This window comes from Littorina saxatilis, linkage group LG15, assembly GCF_037325665.1.
Source record: "Littorina saxatilis isolate snail1 linkage group LG15, US_GU_Lsax_2.0, whole genome shotgun sequence".
NCBI lineage: Eukaryota > Metazoa > Mollusca > Gastropoda > Littorinimorpha > Littorinidae > Littorina > Littorina saxatilis.
The window spans coordinates 12,509,143-12,526,601 of NC_090259.1; the positions used below are offsets into that span (position 1 = coordinate 12,509,143).

Sequence of the window (17,459 nt, forward strand, 5' to 3'; positions counted from 1 at the left end):
TTGGGGCCCACTCCGCCCCAGGATAAATTCCAACAATGACAAACCGAAAATTCTAATGCCAGAGCCAATCACTAAAAATCGCCAGTCAAAGTCGTCACTGAAATTTGCGTTACGATCAATGCCGCAGTCAAGAAAAAAAAAACCATTGAAATCGTCGAAGGACAATGCCGCAAGGGAAATAACTCCCAGATTGCGCTCTTTAGTGTGAGAGATAAGTATCGCCTTCAAATGCCAAACGCAAAATGTGGCGACACATCCCTGGTGTAAAAAGACATGGAAATGAAGATGAAGAACAGGGTGGAGAGAAACGAAAAAAGGAGACCGATGCAGCCAAAAGCGCGAAGCGCTGTCGTAATTTCAATGTCAAATGGTAGAAAGAATTTCCCTGGCTTCAGTACGAGGAAGAAAAACAGACAATGCATTGCCGCCCGTGCAGATCTTATGGCGGAGAACCACTTGGAAAAAGTGGGGATTCTGAAGGTATATACTTAGCATGAATAAGAGTGGGCCCCAGATTTTTGTTTTCCGCGCCAGCAATTTTTATCTCTGGGGCCAGTGTGGCCCCAGGCCAAATAAGTTAGTGTCGACCCCTGGCATATGAATAACATACCCGTCTCAGAAAAATCACATCACGGTTCCTTTTCTGTTCGTAGCAAACCTGCCACGTGACCGCTCACTGGATACGTCTGTTCTGTTTGAAGCCCCAGCGAAAAGTGAATACCCCAACCCATAACATCCCGCGTGCCTACGTCACAAGGTTAAACCAAATTGAACTCAGAGGGGTGTCGGGTACCGAAAAGCGATCATTTTACCTATGCACATTTTTAAGAATCGGCTCTTCCGCCGATAGTACAGGTTTGAGTCCTCGATAGCACAGAGGTACCACAAGTTCACGAGTTCAAACGGATGCGCAAAAGTACATGTGTACCGTAACTGTCGTTCCCAAGCTTGCACAAATATGAAGAAGTACCTCAGGGATGAGCACTACGAAACGGACAATGACGTCAAGACTGCCCTTACGGATCGACTTACTACGGTTGCAATACACAAGCTTCTGCAGCACCGTCACTAAGGCTCAGAGACACAGTTGGAACAAGTGTGTGGAGGTCCGGAGGGACCATGTTGAAACGTAAACTTGTTCTAGTCTCGTAAGTCAACTCCTACTTAGTCGGGCTCGGTACTTTTTAGTTGATCCTCGTATAATTATATACACAGTTCCAATCTGTTTTTTGTCTTTATTCCTAATCAGTCAATTAGAAGGCTTTGTGTTCATCTTCTTTTTACCGTAAAACACAGGTAGAATCGTGGTGTATGTTTTCACTTCTTCTGATCAACAACCGTCAAAAATACAACATGACTTTATCGCCTGGGCCCATATTCAGGAAGGATCCGACAGTGGTTTTGTCGGTACGAGAAACAGAAAACTTCCGATAACCCCTGTCGTGGAATTCACGAAGAACCGATAGCGCCTATCGTGGGCACTGTCCTACGATAAAGTTAGAGGTGCCTATCCCTACCGATAAGCACTGTTGTCGTTCCGATAACTTTGATTTCAAGATTTCGTGAATATATTTTTGAAAATATGCCCATATTTTTTGAAAATAAGCCCTTATTTCTAAAATAAGGCCTTATTTTCCATGATTAAGGCCTTAAATCTTTAAGCCCTTAACACAATATGTGCATAAAAAATAAGTCCTTATTTAGAAATAAGGCCTCACGAGAAATAAGGCCTTATTTATGTAAGGCTTTAATACAAATAAGGGCATAAAAAAGGGCATAACAAAGGGCATAACAAAATATGGGCATAAAAAAATAAGGGCTAAAAAAAAATAAGGCCTTATTTTTTTGACCAATCATGAAGCTGAATAGAAGTCGGCTGCGCCGCACATGCGCAGAGATCTCATAACATACATGGCGAATGGGTTCAGTGATCGTGATGAACTTTTGAGAAGAATTTGTGCTGAATTTGAAAATTGCGAGAGAATTGGGGTTTCCGATGAGGTGTATGCGCGCTCAAGGTAATGACTGTTTCATTTATATCAGTGTAACATCTTGATCGCTTTCGAATGTCCGTATGCGCAGAAAAATAAGGGCATATTTTTTTTAAGGGCTTAGTTTGTTATGCCCTTATTTTTTATGCCCTTATTTTTTTAAGGTCATAACAGAAATAAGGCCTTATTTTAGTAAGGCCTTAACAGAAATCAGGCCTTATTTCATTATGCCCTTATTTCCTTATGGCTGTAAATATTTAAGGGCTTATTTTAGAAAATAAGGCCTTATTTTAGAAATAAGGGCTTATTTTCAAAAATATTGGCATATTTTCAAAATATGGGCATATTTTCAAAAATAAGGCTTTATTTTTTTAAGGGCTTATTTTTTGGATTTTTGACCCTTTGTGCCAAGGATAGACTATCGTTCCTAGGAACGGGAGCTAGGAACGAAAGTCCGTAGGACTCTTTTTCCCAGCGGACAACTTTTCCTTTTACACCGGGTTTCTGATTTGTTCTTGCTGCTTGCAAAATATTATTTGTATACCGCAAGACTGAAAGACATGCTGCCACACATTGGTATTTTTAAGAAAAATGTACAGCAACTATTTACAATAGAAAGATATAACTCCTTCATTAGTGGCAATATTCAACAATTTAATGCTGATTGGAACAAGTACAAGGATCATTTTTGATTGACCCTGTTTTGTTTGTTGTTGGGTTTTATTTGGTCTCCTATTACACATGTCCAGTTTAAAAGCCTTATATGTCCACAAGCCCGTTTTGTTTTAATTGAACCTGTACTCAATAACAATTACCTAGACCACCACCATCTCTCTCTCTCTCTCTCTCTCTCTCTCTCTCTCTCTCTCTCTCTCTCTCTCTCTCTCTCTCTCTCTTACACCCCTTACCTGTTCGCAAACCTTTACCCATATAAATGTATGTTAAATGTATGTTTATTGTTTACACGGGCCAATGTATATTTGTAAACTTGTATTTATGTATATCTGTTCAAAAAAAGAAACGCATAGCTTGTAATATTTGGTTGATTTAGTTATATGGCTACAAGGATATCCACCAAACTGCAGAAAATGTTTATCTGGTCGTCAACCTTTCGTCCATTGCCACAAGTGAGCTCTGCACGTGACGCATGCGTTATCAGTGGCTACAATGTCAAAATTGCTCATTTGGCATGACCACTCGTCATGCTTCAGTGTAATCTCGTGAAACTCGGGGAATATTGAGCTCTCACCATGTCTTCCAAAACCCATAAAAGCGGATTGTTCGCCACAAAGAAATCAGACGACAATTCAGCGACGAAAGATGGCCCGATTGAGCAGAGAAGACCGCCAAATTGCATTGGGTCGTTTACAAGCAGGCCAAAGTCAAAGTGCAATCGCCAGGCACTTCCACGTGTCCCAGAGCACCATCAGTAGACTGTGGGTCAGGTTTCAAGCCACTGGCTCCGTTGCTGACTTGCCACGAGCGGGAAGACCAAGGGTGACAACTGCTGCTCACGACCGCTTCATACGGCTCCGCCACCTCCGGAATCGTTTCCTGTCGGCCTCATCTTCTGTCCAGGCTCTCCCCGGGCCACACCGATTATCGGACCAGACCGTGCGGAACCGCCTGCATGAAGCTGGTTTGAGAGCTCGCAGACCTCACAGAGGAGCTGTCCTCACCCGCCGCCATCGCCAGAACCGAGTGCAGTGGGGCAACCAGCACCTTCGCTGGACCGTCCGGAATCACTGGAGACACGTGTGGTTCAGCGACGAGTCCTACTTCCTGCTCCAGCGACATGATGGTCGGAGGAGGGTCTACCGGAGAGTAAACGAACGTTACGCGCCCAACTGTCTTTCTGTCTTTGTATATGAAGATGACATTGATCACAGTACACAAAAGGTTATTCCTGTGTTAGGGATAAGATTACTGTTTATAGTTGATAAATAGTAAGTGATGTCTAAATATCAGCTTTTGATGATGTGGAATGATGAAAGGAAAATGGTGTGTTGGAACACAGTAACTATGTGGACACCGACACGTGTGTATACCCCCACCCCCCAACCCCCCACACACACACACATATCCCCCACCTGACAATGCGGTCAGAACCCTAACAACCCTAGAATATGCGTAGAAGTGGATGATCAGAAAAAGATGAGTCAAAAGAGGGAATCAAAAATGGACCTCACTTGAAAATGCAGTCAGAACCCTAACAATCCCCCCAGGTGTATACATGTGGCTACCGTTGCGAGCAATCTTCGACAACTGTGTAAACTTGCTCCCACGGAGCTCAGCTGGAACAATACCACCTCAGAGCTCAGCTGGAACAATACCACCTCAGAGCTCAGCTGGAAAAATACCACCTCAGAGCTCAGCTGGAACAATACCACCTCAGAGCTCAGCTGGCACAATACCACCTCAGAGCTCAGCTGGAAAAATACCGCCTCAGAGCTCAGCTGGAAAAATACCACCTCAGAGCTCAGCTGGAAAAATACCACCTCAGAGCTCAGCTGGAAAAATACCGGGACCACCTCAGAGCTCAGTTGGAAAAATACCACCTCAGAGCTCAGCTGGAAAAATACCACCTCAGAGCTCAGCTGGAAAAATACCACCTCAGAGCTCAGCTGGAACAATACCACCTCAGAGCTTTTTTTTGGTCTCCTGCACCGTGTAAGTGTAACAACTGCATTTTTGCAGAGCAAAATCATTCAAGATGTCGCTAAAATGTGTCGCCTTGCTGTTCGCCGCGGTGCTTGTGGCTCAGGGGAAAGAAAACGCTTTGCTAAAACAGACTTCTGAGGCTAAAGCCGAAGAGAACAATAGTAACACACGAGTGTTACCGGTTTAAACGTCGTCGTCTTCTTCTTCTTCTTCTTCTTCTTCTTCTTCTTCTGCGTTCGTGGGCTGAAACTCCCACGTACACTCGTGTTTTTTGCACGAGTGGAATTTTACGTGTATGACCGTTTTTTACCACGCCATTTAGGCAGCCATACGCCGTTTTCGGAGGAAGCATGCTGGGTATTTTCGTGTTTCTATAACCCACCGAACTCTGACATGGATTACAGGATCTTTTTCGTGCGCACTTGGTCTTGTGCTTGCGTGTACACACGGGGGTGTTCAGACACCGAAGAGAGTCTGCACACAAAGTTGACTCTGAGAAATAAATCTCTCGCCGAACGTGGGGACGAACTCACGCTGACAGCGGCCAACTGGATACAAATCCAGCGCGCTACCGACTGAGCTACATCCCCGCCAAGTTTAAACGTCAAATTGGTAGGCTAATCTCTCTCTTTCTCTCTCCGTCTGTCTCTCTGTTTGTCTGTCTGTCTTACTCTGTGTCTATCTCTGTCTGTATGTCTGTCTCACTGTCTGTCTCTCTCGCTCTCCCTCTCTCTCTTTTCTTATCTCTCTCTCTCACCATCGTTATCTATCTCTCTATCTTTTGTTCTTCTCTTTCTCTCCCTCTCTCTCACCCACACACAGACACAGATACAGATACAGACACACACACACACGCACACACACACACACACAGACACACAGACACACACGCACACACAAACACACACAGATACAGACACACACAAACACACACATACACACACACACACACACACACACACAAACACACACACACACACACACAAATTGCGAGAATTCATTTTTATTGATAACAATGACCTTCATATATGTAGTTCAAGTACATTTACGATTATGCAATGGAAAGCCGTCATATAATAGACAATGAAGCTACGTCAGACTGGATAAAGCGTTTGGCGTAATGTCTAATGAAATGGACTTTTGTTTACATTCAAAAACGATAGAACTCGCTGTAATCAGCTGGAACATTCAGTGATTGACTTAGGACGATACAAATAGGAGAGATGTTGCAGTCCCTTGGTTCGATTTTGCAGTCCAAAATCCAGAATTCGTTTGTTTTTCGATTTAGTTACTTGGTTGTCATGTTTCTAATTGGTCTCTTCTGTTTTTGCCCCAGTCTATGTTGATGGTATACCATTAGGCCAAAAAAAAAATTGTCTGTTTAGGGTAACATGACCAAAAAAAGTAGGGTCGGTAGGTAGGTTTTTGTTTTTGTTTTTTTGTTGTTGTTGTAAATGCTATGTTGGCTGAACATTCACTTCTTATATTTGATGAATACATGTTTCAAAACTAACGTATAAATAAAACAGAGAGAAAGGGAGAGAAAGAAACGCCAAATGTCTCTTTTTAGCATTTTTACCTCTTTTTTTTTCTTCTTTTTTTTGAAATCAAAAAAAAGTTTTTGGGTCGGCGCCAAATCGATAGGGTCCGTCGGGTTACCATAAACAGACAATTTTTTTTTTTGCCTTATTAAAGCGGCGGTAAACCTGATCTATGTAAAATAAATCTAGATAGTCAAGTCAATACTTGAATTAGATGCAAAAGTTGTCGTCATTATGTTTTGGCGAAATGTATATAGAGACAAGGAACACACCATTGATGCACACAAAAAACTCACACACACACTCACACACACACACACACACTCACACACACTCACACACACACACACACACAACATACGCAACATACGCACACGCTTAATCACACACACACACAGCCACACACAGACATAGACACACACGCGTACACGCGTATACGCACGTACACACATACACACTCTCTCACACACACACACACATACACACACACACACAGACACACACACACACACAGACATACCCTCACACGTGTACACACAAACACACACACACAAACACACACACTTACACACAGACAGACACAGACAGACACAGACACACACACACACACACACACACACACACACACACACACACACACACACACACACAGACCAATCCAAAAGCAATGTACATCACTGTTATCATCAAGGAAATAATACAAACGCAAAACAAGAGGCGAAGCCTTCAAGGCTAACGTAAGAAATAGACAAACAGTAGCACAAACTCAATCACTCTGTCACACACACACGCACACACACACACACACACACACACACACACACACACACACACACACACACACACACACACACACACACACACACACAGTAAGCATAGGTGACGACTGTGCAAGAAAGCGAGACACTAGATCTGGATCTGTCTGCATGTAGCATACTTACAGGGACACGACTGCCAACTAGTCTCGGCCCGCTCAAAATAACAATGACCGAGACTTGCAGTAATTCCTTCGCGTGACGTCTAACCCACTTACGCCATAATGTGACGTCTTCAAATGACGAAATGTTAAAGTTTCTACCACAGACATACACACGCACGCACACACGCACACACACACACACACACGCACGCACGCACAGACAGACAGACAAAGTTACGATCGCATAGGCTACTCTTACGTGAGCCAACAAGACATTGAAATCAGTCTAGTTGTCTGTACTGATGCAGAGTGTTTTTTCCGAATAAACGGTAAAAAAAAAATCAAAGCTTCTTTCGCTCGTCATGTTGAACAGAGACCATGTCTAAAAACAAAATCACCGTTGACCTGTGCAAATATCCCATGATCTTCCTTCCCAGATAGCATGCTAACGTTAAATTAACGTTAAATTAACGTTCGCGGTAAACGTTAAATTAACGTAAAAAGTTAACGTTACATTAACGTTACTTTGCTCATCTGGTTAACGTTAATGTAACGTTAACATTTTACGTTAATTTAACGTTAGTTTTACCAAAAACTAACCATAAAATAACGTAAAATTAACGTTAATTTTACGTTAATCTCTAACGTAAAAATAACTAAAAACAAACCAAAACAAAACCATAATATAACCGTTAGATTAACGTTTATTTAACGTTTTTTTAACGTTTGCATGCAAACATAAAATTAATCAAAACAAAACCATAATCAAACGTTTTCATGCAAACGTTAAATTAACGTTCACATGCCAACGTTAAATTAACGTTCACATGCAAACGTTAAATTTACGTTCTCCTGAAAACATTAAAATAACATTTGCAAATACAAATTTGAATTAATGCACAGAAAATTCAAGATCACAAATTTTATTTAAAATTTAAATTGTTGAGGTCTTTAAAGGCACAGTAAGCCTACCGTAAACCATCACAGATACGGTCAGGCTTTTACACACAGTACAAACACCCTTTCATTTAAACACTCACCGATTGAGAACATCCTAGGTGCCCTCCGTAAAGAGCGAACAATTTTAAAAGAATTTTTTTTGGCGTGTTTTTTTGGCGTGGTTTATCTCACCCCTGAGCCATCGTGAACCCGTGTGATCCAGTTTCCCTTTTTCACAATGTAGTCGTCAGTTAGTCATTTGAATGCGACTCGATGTGAGCTTATCTACAATAGCACGTTTTTATGCACGAAACAAACGGCTGTGGTTCACAAGAACTCTAGCGATGGCTTTTGACTGTTGAGAGGAACGGCGATATGCATAAACCGTCGTCTGCTATGACCCTTGCGTGACCCTGCTTCCGGGCTTTTCTTTTTTCAAACTTTCACAACTTCGAATTGTACTGATCTTGTCTTGATGAAAAAAGAATTCTTTTATGATTGAAGAATGTTTGTGTAACAAGCTGTCAATTTATTATTTAGATTTTAAAAGTTAGGTCCAGCGCAAAAACGCACCACGGTCCAAAAACATTCTGATAATCATCGATCCACGGCTATCGCCAGTTTACATCGATAGAATGAGACCCGAAGGGAAGTAACTCATTTTTTACCTGAGTTCAGGATGGGTCCAAAAAGTGAGACAATCTGCAAAATTCATTCTTTAAAAATTGCTCGCTCTTTACGTAGGGCACCTAGGATGTTCCCGTTTGGTGAGCGTTCAAATGGAAGGGTGTTTGTACGGTGTGTAAAAGCCTGACAGTATCTAATTTGATAACAGTAACACTTTTAAAATGTTGAACAATGCATACTAAATTCCTTCAATTGCTAAAACATGAAAATGTGAACTAAAAAATATTACAACACATTTTTCAGTCTCGGTAAAATACCACAGCATAGTATTATCAATCGGGAAAACAAAAATTATGTGTGGACTTAATCTCATTGAAGCATTCTTTCTTTCTTTATTTGGTGTTTAACATCGTTTTCAACCATTCAAGGTTATATCGCGACGGGGAAAGGGGGAAGATGGGATAGAGCCACTTGTTGATTGTTTCTTGTTCACAAAAGCACTAATCAAAAATTTGCTCCAGGGGCTTGCAACGTAGTACAATATATTACCTTACTGGGAGAATGCAAGTTTCCAGTACAAAGGACTTAACATTTCTTACATACTGCTTGTCTAAAATCTTTACAAACATTGACTATATTCTATACAAGAAACACTTAACAAGGGTAAAAGGAGAAACAGAACCGTTAGTCGCCTCTTACGACAGGCTGGGGAGCATCGGGTAAATTCTTTCACGTCCCAACCAATATGGGACTCCCCCTAACCCGCGGGGGGTCTCATTGAAGCATTGCTACATTGACTAATTATAGTCTGAACTTGATAAAAAAAAAAATCATCTGAAGGCGATAACAGGATCAGCAATTAAAAATTTCAATCACAATGTGTTGGTATGGATTCATCAAGGTAAATACCATAGGGCTGTGCAAACTCATTATCGACAGCGATCACTGTTAATGACAAAATCAGAGATGAAAACAATACAAAGTATTTGCACAATCAGTATTAACTGTATACAAACAAGTCAGTAGCACAAAATATGAGAAACAAAGGGATGTAAGCGCTATTAATGCATACAAGTGCGACAAGCATGTAAAGTCTCTTGTTCATTCCTAAGCGTGTTATTATTACAGGTGCCAAGAAAATTGCTTCCACATAATCTCACTTACTCTTGTTGCACATGTCATATGGCAGAGCAATTACGTCCCTTTGTTTCTCAGATCTTAAAATAGCGCTCTGCTTCATTTCATTAAGATTCTTGCTATCACAAAAGATATTAACATATTTTGTGGAGTAGCTAGATGAAAAACAATCATCGATGAATAAAAATTAACAAGCAGCAAGACTTCTGCTCCACTTTGCCAAACATGTGTGTGCACAGTGAATATTTGTTTATGAACTGTTGGTGTTAGTCCTGAATGATGGCACCCATGTAAATAAGGCTTGATGCCGGGCTGCTTTACAAACACAGCATTCAGAAGCTGTGGGTCAGCAAAGGTGTTGAATCTTGTTAGTGAGATGGCGCGCAATGATGTCCTGTAGCACTAGCAGCTGCCTGCACTCACTCTTTGACGCTGGTCAAACTTCTGGTCGTAGGTGAAGTCCACCTCACAGAATATGATGATGGTAATGATGAGTGAGTTCAACTTCTGCTTGAACTATGTGGCCAGGCCCAGCTCCATGACTTTGAAGTTGTCATAATCTTATGCAGGATACCAACCTGGGATAGAGAAGGAAAAATGGTTCTTAGTCAATGGCTGGGATTACAAACTAAATCACACACACACACACACACACACACACTAACACAAATATACACTTACAAACACACATACACACACACAGCACACATACACACACATTAGCAGTAACAAACACATGTATACAGTACATGTACTAAGAAACATACCCATGTATACACACATACACACAGGCACACACACACACAGACACACAGGCGCACACACATACACAGGCGCAAGTCCACATATGCAAAATCAAAAGTCTCAGCCCAATTTGTAACAACAGAGAAAGAAACAGAGAGAAAGAGAGAGAGAGAGTGTGTGTGTGTGTGTGTGTGTGTGTGTGTGTGTGTGTGTGTGTGTGTGTGTGTGTGTGTGTGTGTGTGTGTGTGTGTGTGTGTGTGTGTGTGTGTGTGTGTGTGTGTGTGTGTGTGTGTTGCAAACATTACACAACTGATATTGAAATTACGCACCACAGGAAAAAAAAAGACGACACTGAGTTAAACAATTCACTTACTGGTCAACAGTGTGAACTTTCAGCACAGACAATGGAAACTTCGATGTTTTCCCCCTTCTGATTGAATGACTTTGGTACAATCATCTGTCATCAATGAACTCATCATTCTTCCCACCAGTCCAGACACCGTCCCACCAATTGCAGACTTGTTTGTTATCTGAGCGAATAAAAGTCAATATAAATACATGTGCACAGGAATGAGAACAAGGATTCTTAGTTATCACAAAAACAAAAACAAACAAGCACAGAATGACAACATGTTTTTCTAAATGTTACTAAAGACAGAAAAGTTCATCATACCAGTCCATCACTGAAACAGAAACGGTTGATATTTGAAAGTATATAATTATGAGTGTGTGTGTGTGTGGGGGGGGGGGGGTCTGTTGCAAGCAATAAACAACTGACAACAATAATTATACATGTAGCAAATTGTACTCACTGTTTTCAAAGCAGATAATTGTAAACCTTGATGGGTTGTCCCCTTCCAACTGCATGCTTTGGTACAGTCATCCTTCAGACTGTGGCCCCCTCCCATTGCCACCCCCCTCTCCGATTGTAGAGAGGATTTTTTCATCTGAAAGAAATAATGTCCAATTAATACGAATTTGCACAAAGGACTGGAAACAGAATTGTAAGTAATTCTGATTTAACCAACAAATTTACAAAAGCACAATGATAGATTATTTTCCCTAGTAATATGTTCCAACAGACAGTTTTACAGGTCACCAGAAAGGTCCACCACTGAAACAGGAACAGTTCAAATTGGAGTTTGTTTGTGTGTGTGTGTGTGTGTGTGTGTGTGTGTGTGTGTGTGTGTGTGTGTGTGTGTGTGTGTGTGTGTGTGTGGAAAAGGGTGGGGTGGGGTGGGGGATGCGTGTGTACATGTGTGTGTGTGTGTTTTGCAAGCATTACACAACTGATTGTAATAATTATACAACAAATCGTTCTTTCAGTTACATTGAAAACTCATTTAAAAAACCCACTTACTGTTTTCCAATGCAAATCTTCAGCTTGTTGAAGAATGGAAACTGGTTTTGCTTTTCCCCATCCAAATGCGATGAACGACCATGCCATCAATCAGCTCACTTTTCTTTTGACCAGTTCAGACAGGTTTTTTTGTGGTATAAATCTGAAAGAATAAAAGCTATTTATTATGCACAACAGAATCATAAAACTGGATTCTTAGTTAAAAACACCATTTCAGGCAACAACAACAATAAAGAAAAACAGCAAACACACACACACACACACACACACACACACACACACACACACACACACACACACACACACACACACACCTAAGAAACAAACACACTTTTTAGTCTCATGTATTCCAAGAGAGAAAAAATACATCAACTGATCTTGAAAGTCTCAATAATTAGCAAATCTATCTTCCAAGTTCCATCGGCAATACTCACTCAAAGTTTGTAAAACTCTTGAAACCAGTCCAGTTATGTCTTGCGCCTTCGGTCTTAGTATTTGACTGTCCAGTCTGGTTTGTTTCTGTTGGTGTATATCACATAGTGCTCTTGCAACTGCTTGCAACTTGCCAGTTTTCAATCTTCCCAACGCATTGCCGTTATGGCCTTCGGCTTCGATAACTAGGAACGAACATTCTGAGTGACCTCCCTTGATCGCCAAGGGACATTACTCTCAGTCTCAAACTTTTCACTGTGAAAAAGTTTCTGCAAGTTGCAACAGTTTTTAACACGCTAGCAACTTCAAAGCCAGTGTGACTGCTGATACATGTATAAGATAACATGCTACACTTCAGCATATATCAGGACTACACAATACAGATCTTGTGACGCTGAGGCGAATGGGAAATGGAACTTTCAGGTAATGTTGAACTGTAGAGACATAGTTCACGATCGGTTGGCATTGTCATTTGTGATTGTTCAATTTGTTGACTTATTTTTCATACGAGTCACAAATATCAAAGCAATAATGATGCATAACGATTGGAAAGGTGGATTTCTCTCTCTTTCTTTCCTGCCTTCTGTCTCTTTCTTTCCTTTCTTTCTCAGATTCAGTCTCTCTCTGTGTCTTTCTGTCTCTTGATCTTGATCTTGATCTTGATAAGTTACGCCAACAGGTCCCAAGCTTGGGAATATACGTTGGCGTAATTTGGGGAGAGCACTTGGTGTTTTAGTCAGCGGTTGGCAGTTTTCCTCTGAATTCGTTGACCGTTGACGACTGGATCGTGTTGGGTCTCTGTCTGTCTGTTTCTCTCTCTCTCTCTCTCTCTCTCTCTCTCTCAATCTGAAACTTTCTCTCTCTCAATCTGATACTTTCCACACATGTGCACCCAGGGCACTTACTGTTCAATCTTACGGCTTCAGGTCAAATGCATTACTGTACAGTAAATAAGAGATCTCAGGAGAGGCATGGGGAGTTATTTTCGAAAATGATCTATTCAAAGACACTTAAAACAAAGTTTGATTGACAACTGCTCTCTCCCTCCCCCCCCCCCCCCCTCACCCATTACCACTCTCTATCTCTCTGTCTTTATTAACAAGTAAAGATTTGAGTGTGTTTAGACTATAGTAATTAATGCAATTCACACATCAATGCTTTCATTGCAGGGTGGGAGGAATTACCATGAGGATGGAACAGAAAGCATTCACCGGGATGTAAACTACAAGGTACAACCCCGACATTCTGGCTGTTGAGGCCAAGTAAGTGTGTGTGTGTGTGTGTGTGTGTGTGTGTGTGTGTGTGTGTGTGTGTGTGTGTGTGTGTGTGTGTGTGTGTGTGTGTGTGTGTGTGTGTTTGCAGGTAAAATCCTTGTTTAAAGCTTGATGAATGTTTCAGCAGTCATATTATTATATAACAGAAAATCATATGAGAGAAGGCAGTGTTATTGTCAGGCCTCAGCCTAGGGTCATTGATACATGCTTATATTATATGACGCATTGTTCTAATCCTTGGCTGGTCGACCATCACATCATTTCGACATGTAGGAGGTCTTCTGACAGAACAATTTGTTGTAGCTGGTACATGTATCTTCACCTATACATATTTTTAGTCAAGGTCCAACTGACATTCTATTGTATTAGTCTGGGGAAATTTTTTTGGAATGTGTTCTGTGTGTGGGTGGGTTGGGGATGGGGATGGACGGGTTGGTAGGGCTGTTGCCAGGCAGCATTGACTTAGAGCATTTCATTCAAACACAGAATGATGCTATCAAAGTTAGCAAATTCACAGACGTAAATTCAACAATATTGGCATAATGCAAAGACAATTTAAACCTTATTTACCTTTCTTTCTTTCTTTCTTTATTTGGTGTTTAACGTCGTTTTCAACCATTCAAGGTTATATCGCGACGGGGGAAGGGGGGAGATGGGACTTATTTACCTTCAGTTCTATGTTAAACAAAGAACACCAACAAAGAAGACATACTTATAGTGTTTACACTGAAGTTCTCAAATAACACTAAATTCTTTGTTTTTTAAGATTGTTGTATTCTTTGTCTTTGCAGGTGTCATAGCATGTGGAGCAGATCTTCAAAGTCGCCTATTGCAGACATGTCATCGTCTGCACTGGTTGTATCAACAACTTTTTCCATGGCTACTGCCGCAGATTTAACAAGTATATCGTCTGCTGCAAATTCAACAACTTCTTTGTCTGCTGCTGCTGCTGCAAACTCAACAACTTCTGTGTCTGCTCCTGCTTAAAATTCAACAATTCTTGTTGACTGGTGCTGCTGCAAAGCGAATGATTTCTTTGTTTGCTGCTGCAGATTTAACAAGTATATCGTCTGCTGAAAATTCAACAACTTTTTTGTCTGCTGCTGCTCCTGTTGCAAACTCAACAACTTCTGTGTCTGCTCCTGCTTAAAATTCAGCAATTCTTGTTGTCTGGAGCTGCTACAAAGTGAATGGCTTCTTTGTGTGCTGCTGCAGATTTAACAAATATATCGTCTGCTGTAAATTCAACAACTTCTTTGTCTGCTGCAGATACTACACATTCAACAACTTCTGTGTCTGCTCCTGCTTCAAATTCAACAATTCTTTTTATCTGCTGCTGCAAAATGAGCGACTTCTTCCTCTGCTGGTGGTGTTGCAAATAACCTCATATTTCCTTGTCTCTTCTGGCATCATTTTGGATGTATTATAATATATCTGCGAAGGCTTTTTTAAACCCAAAAGATGGAATATAATTGGTAAATTTCTAGGTACACAACCCAAAAGTGTGGTATATATCCAAACTCACTTCTAGAAACTTAAGAACTGATTCAACTTTTGACATTTTTATCATGGTTTTATTTTTTATTTTTTATATTGTGGAAATATCAGGGAATGATGAATAAATGTTTAGAAAATATTCTCAAAGTATGTTTCTAATGGTTTTATTTATTTGTCTTTTGTTTTGTTTTATGTTAGCATGTACACTGTTTTGCTCAAAATATGAGACCTGGCCAGTACCATCTTTCCAATGAGACAGAGATAAAAAAAACAAATCAACAGCCTGCATGCTCTCCGGATTAAGTAATACAACAAGATAAATTGTAATTCAATCAAGTTTGCGTTTTAATAAAACAGATCCTGTGATTGGTCAGAATGCCCCAACTCATTAAAAATTACCGGTCATTAATTGTCGATAACCACTCGCTAAAAAATCCATTAACAACCTGCTGGCGAGGCGCATTGATACAGCCTCAACTAGTCTCTGTTAGCTTTGAGGGTCATTTTACAAGTAGGAAATATGAAGGCCAACGAAATACCGAGACCATAAGGTATGCGAAGTGATGACGTCGAATATGTGACGTAAGTTGATGCATGAATTCTTCCGGACTACGTCAGTCAATTCCAAAGATCGCTTTTGTGATGAAAAGAATTTGTTTTAGAGTTTGCTGTCCAGAAACCCGTCAAAAATGAAGGGAAAATGTGTGTGAAAGAAAACAAAACAGGAGCAGAGTGATACGATAGGAATACAGAGACATATTTCTTGGGACTTGACCCTGGCAGGTAGGTGGACTGAAAGTAGTGTGTGAACAGAACAGAACCAATTCTGTCTGTTTACCATCGCATGAAAGCAGGAAATAGATCGTCGTCAGATTGAATTACAATAAGTGAATAACATTAACATGCTTCCATTTGAAACTTCGAGGTCTTCATCGTGGATTGACGCCCTCCCAAAGTCTAATTGAAGCCCTCCGTCGCTTCGTTCCGTCGGGCTTCAATTAGCTTTTGTCGGGCGTCAATCCCCGATGAAGACCTCGAAGTTTCAAATGGAAGCATGTTAATGTGTAATTAGCGTTAGCTGCAAAGTTAACCGTTCTCACCAAAAACCTTTTTCAAACTTTGATTTGACTTTACATGTTGGTGTTTGCTTGTCTTTTGTTAACATGGTTTTAGCTACATATAACACTACAACAACAGCAGACAAAAGACTATGGGAAATTGCATCTTCAAATAAGAAAAAAATTTAAAAAGCAAAAAAAAAAAAAATTAAATACATGTACAATTATTTTCCTTATGATTCGTTTGATTATGTTTTTGGGGGGGTTCTTTTAAATGTTACCACTCAACGTGAAAAATACGTTCAAACAGCCGTTGTATTGTACTTTTATTTTGGTCAAATCGACATTAGCGGTAAAGGTTAAATTAACGTTAATTTAACGTTGATTTAACGTTATATTATTTGGTTAAATTAACGTTAAATTAACGTTAAATGTTAACGTTAATTTAACGTTTATCTTGATGAGCAAACTAACCTAAATCTAACGTTAATTTAAGGTTAGCCCTAAAACGTGAATTAAACGTTAGCCATAAAACATAAAACTAACGTTAATTTAACGTTACATTATGGTATTTTTATTTTTTTTTATTTTTAACAATTTTTTTGTGCTTAAAATGTTTATTTTTTTTATTTTTTTTATTTTTTGTTGTTGTTGTTGCTTGTGTCAATGTTACCACCACAACAATAACATTTTTTTTGTTTTTTTGTTTTTGCTTTTGCTTTGATTTTGAACGGTTATGTGTCAACGTTTATTTAACGTTTTTTTAACGTTTCAGTGAAAACCGTTTTTTAATTGTCTTCGGGCAAACGTTAAATTAACGTTTGAAATTGGTTTGATTTTGAACGGTCATGTGCCAACGTTTATTTAACGTTAGTTTAACGTTTCAATGCAAACCGTTTTATATTGGTTTTCAGGCAAACGTTAGATTAACGTTTAAAAATGGTTTGATATTGAAAGGTTATGTGTCAACGTTTATTTAACGTTATTTTAACGTTTCAATGCAAACCGTTTTATATTGGTTTTCAGGCAAACGTTAAATTAACGTTTAAAAATGGTTTGATATTGAAAGGTTATGTGTCAACGTTTATTTAACGTTATTTTAACGTTTCAATGCAAACCGTTTTATATTGGTTTTCAGGCAAACGTTAAATTAACGTTTAAAAATGGTTTGATATTGAAAGGTTATGTGTCAACGTTTATTTAACGTTATTTTAACGTTTCAATGCAAACCGTTTTATATTGGTTTTCAGGCAAACGTTAAATTAACGTTTAAAAAAGG

At 39.9% G+C, this 17,459-nt stretch overlaps 1 protein-coding gene and 2 long non-coding RNA genes across 3 annotated transcripts; 2 read left to right on the forward strand and 1 right to left on the reverse strand.

Annotated features, from left to right (window-relative positions):
• The first annotated feature begins 441 nt into the window (after positions 1 to 441).
• On the forward strand, positions 442 to 4,714 carry LOC138948567 (uncharacterized). Its single transcript, XM_070320127.1, has 2 exons — positions 442 to 480; positions 4,286 to 4,714. Exons 1-2 carry the CDS (start codon positions 442 to 444, stop codon positions 4,712 to 4,714), a joined length of 468 nt encoding a protein of 155 aa, XP_070176228.1.
• A 3,084-nt stretch (positions 4,715 to 7,798) lies between these two features.
• Positions 7,799 to 11,994, reverse strand: LOC138948592 (uncharacterized). Its single transcript, XR_011450030.1, has 4 exons — positions 11,920 to 11,994; positions 11,372 to 11,506; positions 10,933 to 11,089; positions 7,799 to 10,393 (listed from the first exon to the last, which is right to left on the reverse strand). It is a non-coding gene; the product is annotated as an uncharacterized lncRNA (long non-coding RNA).
• Positions 11,995 to 12,204: 210 nt separating this feature from the next.
• Positions 12,205 to 16,687, forward strand: LOC138948577 (uncharacterized). Its single transcript, XR_011450017.1, has 3 exons — positions 12,205 to 12,774; positions 13,521 to 13,613; positions 14,417 to 16,687. It is a non-coding gene; the product is annotated as an uncharacterized lncRNA (long non-coding RNA).
• The last annotated feature ends 772 nt before the right edge of the window (positions 16,688 to 17,459 follow it).

Excerpts from the sequence above, each read along its gene's own strand:
- LOC138948567 (XM_070320127.1), top strand. The coding sequence starts at position 442 with ATGGCGGAGAACCACTTGGAAAAAGTGGGGATTCTGAAG. Across the intron at positions 481-4,285 it reads AAAAAGTGGGGATTCTGAAG|CTGGAACAATACCACCTCAG; the intron begins GTATATACTTAG and ends CACGGAGCTCAG.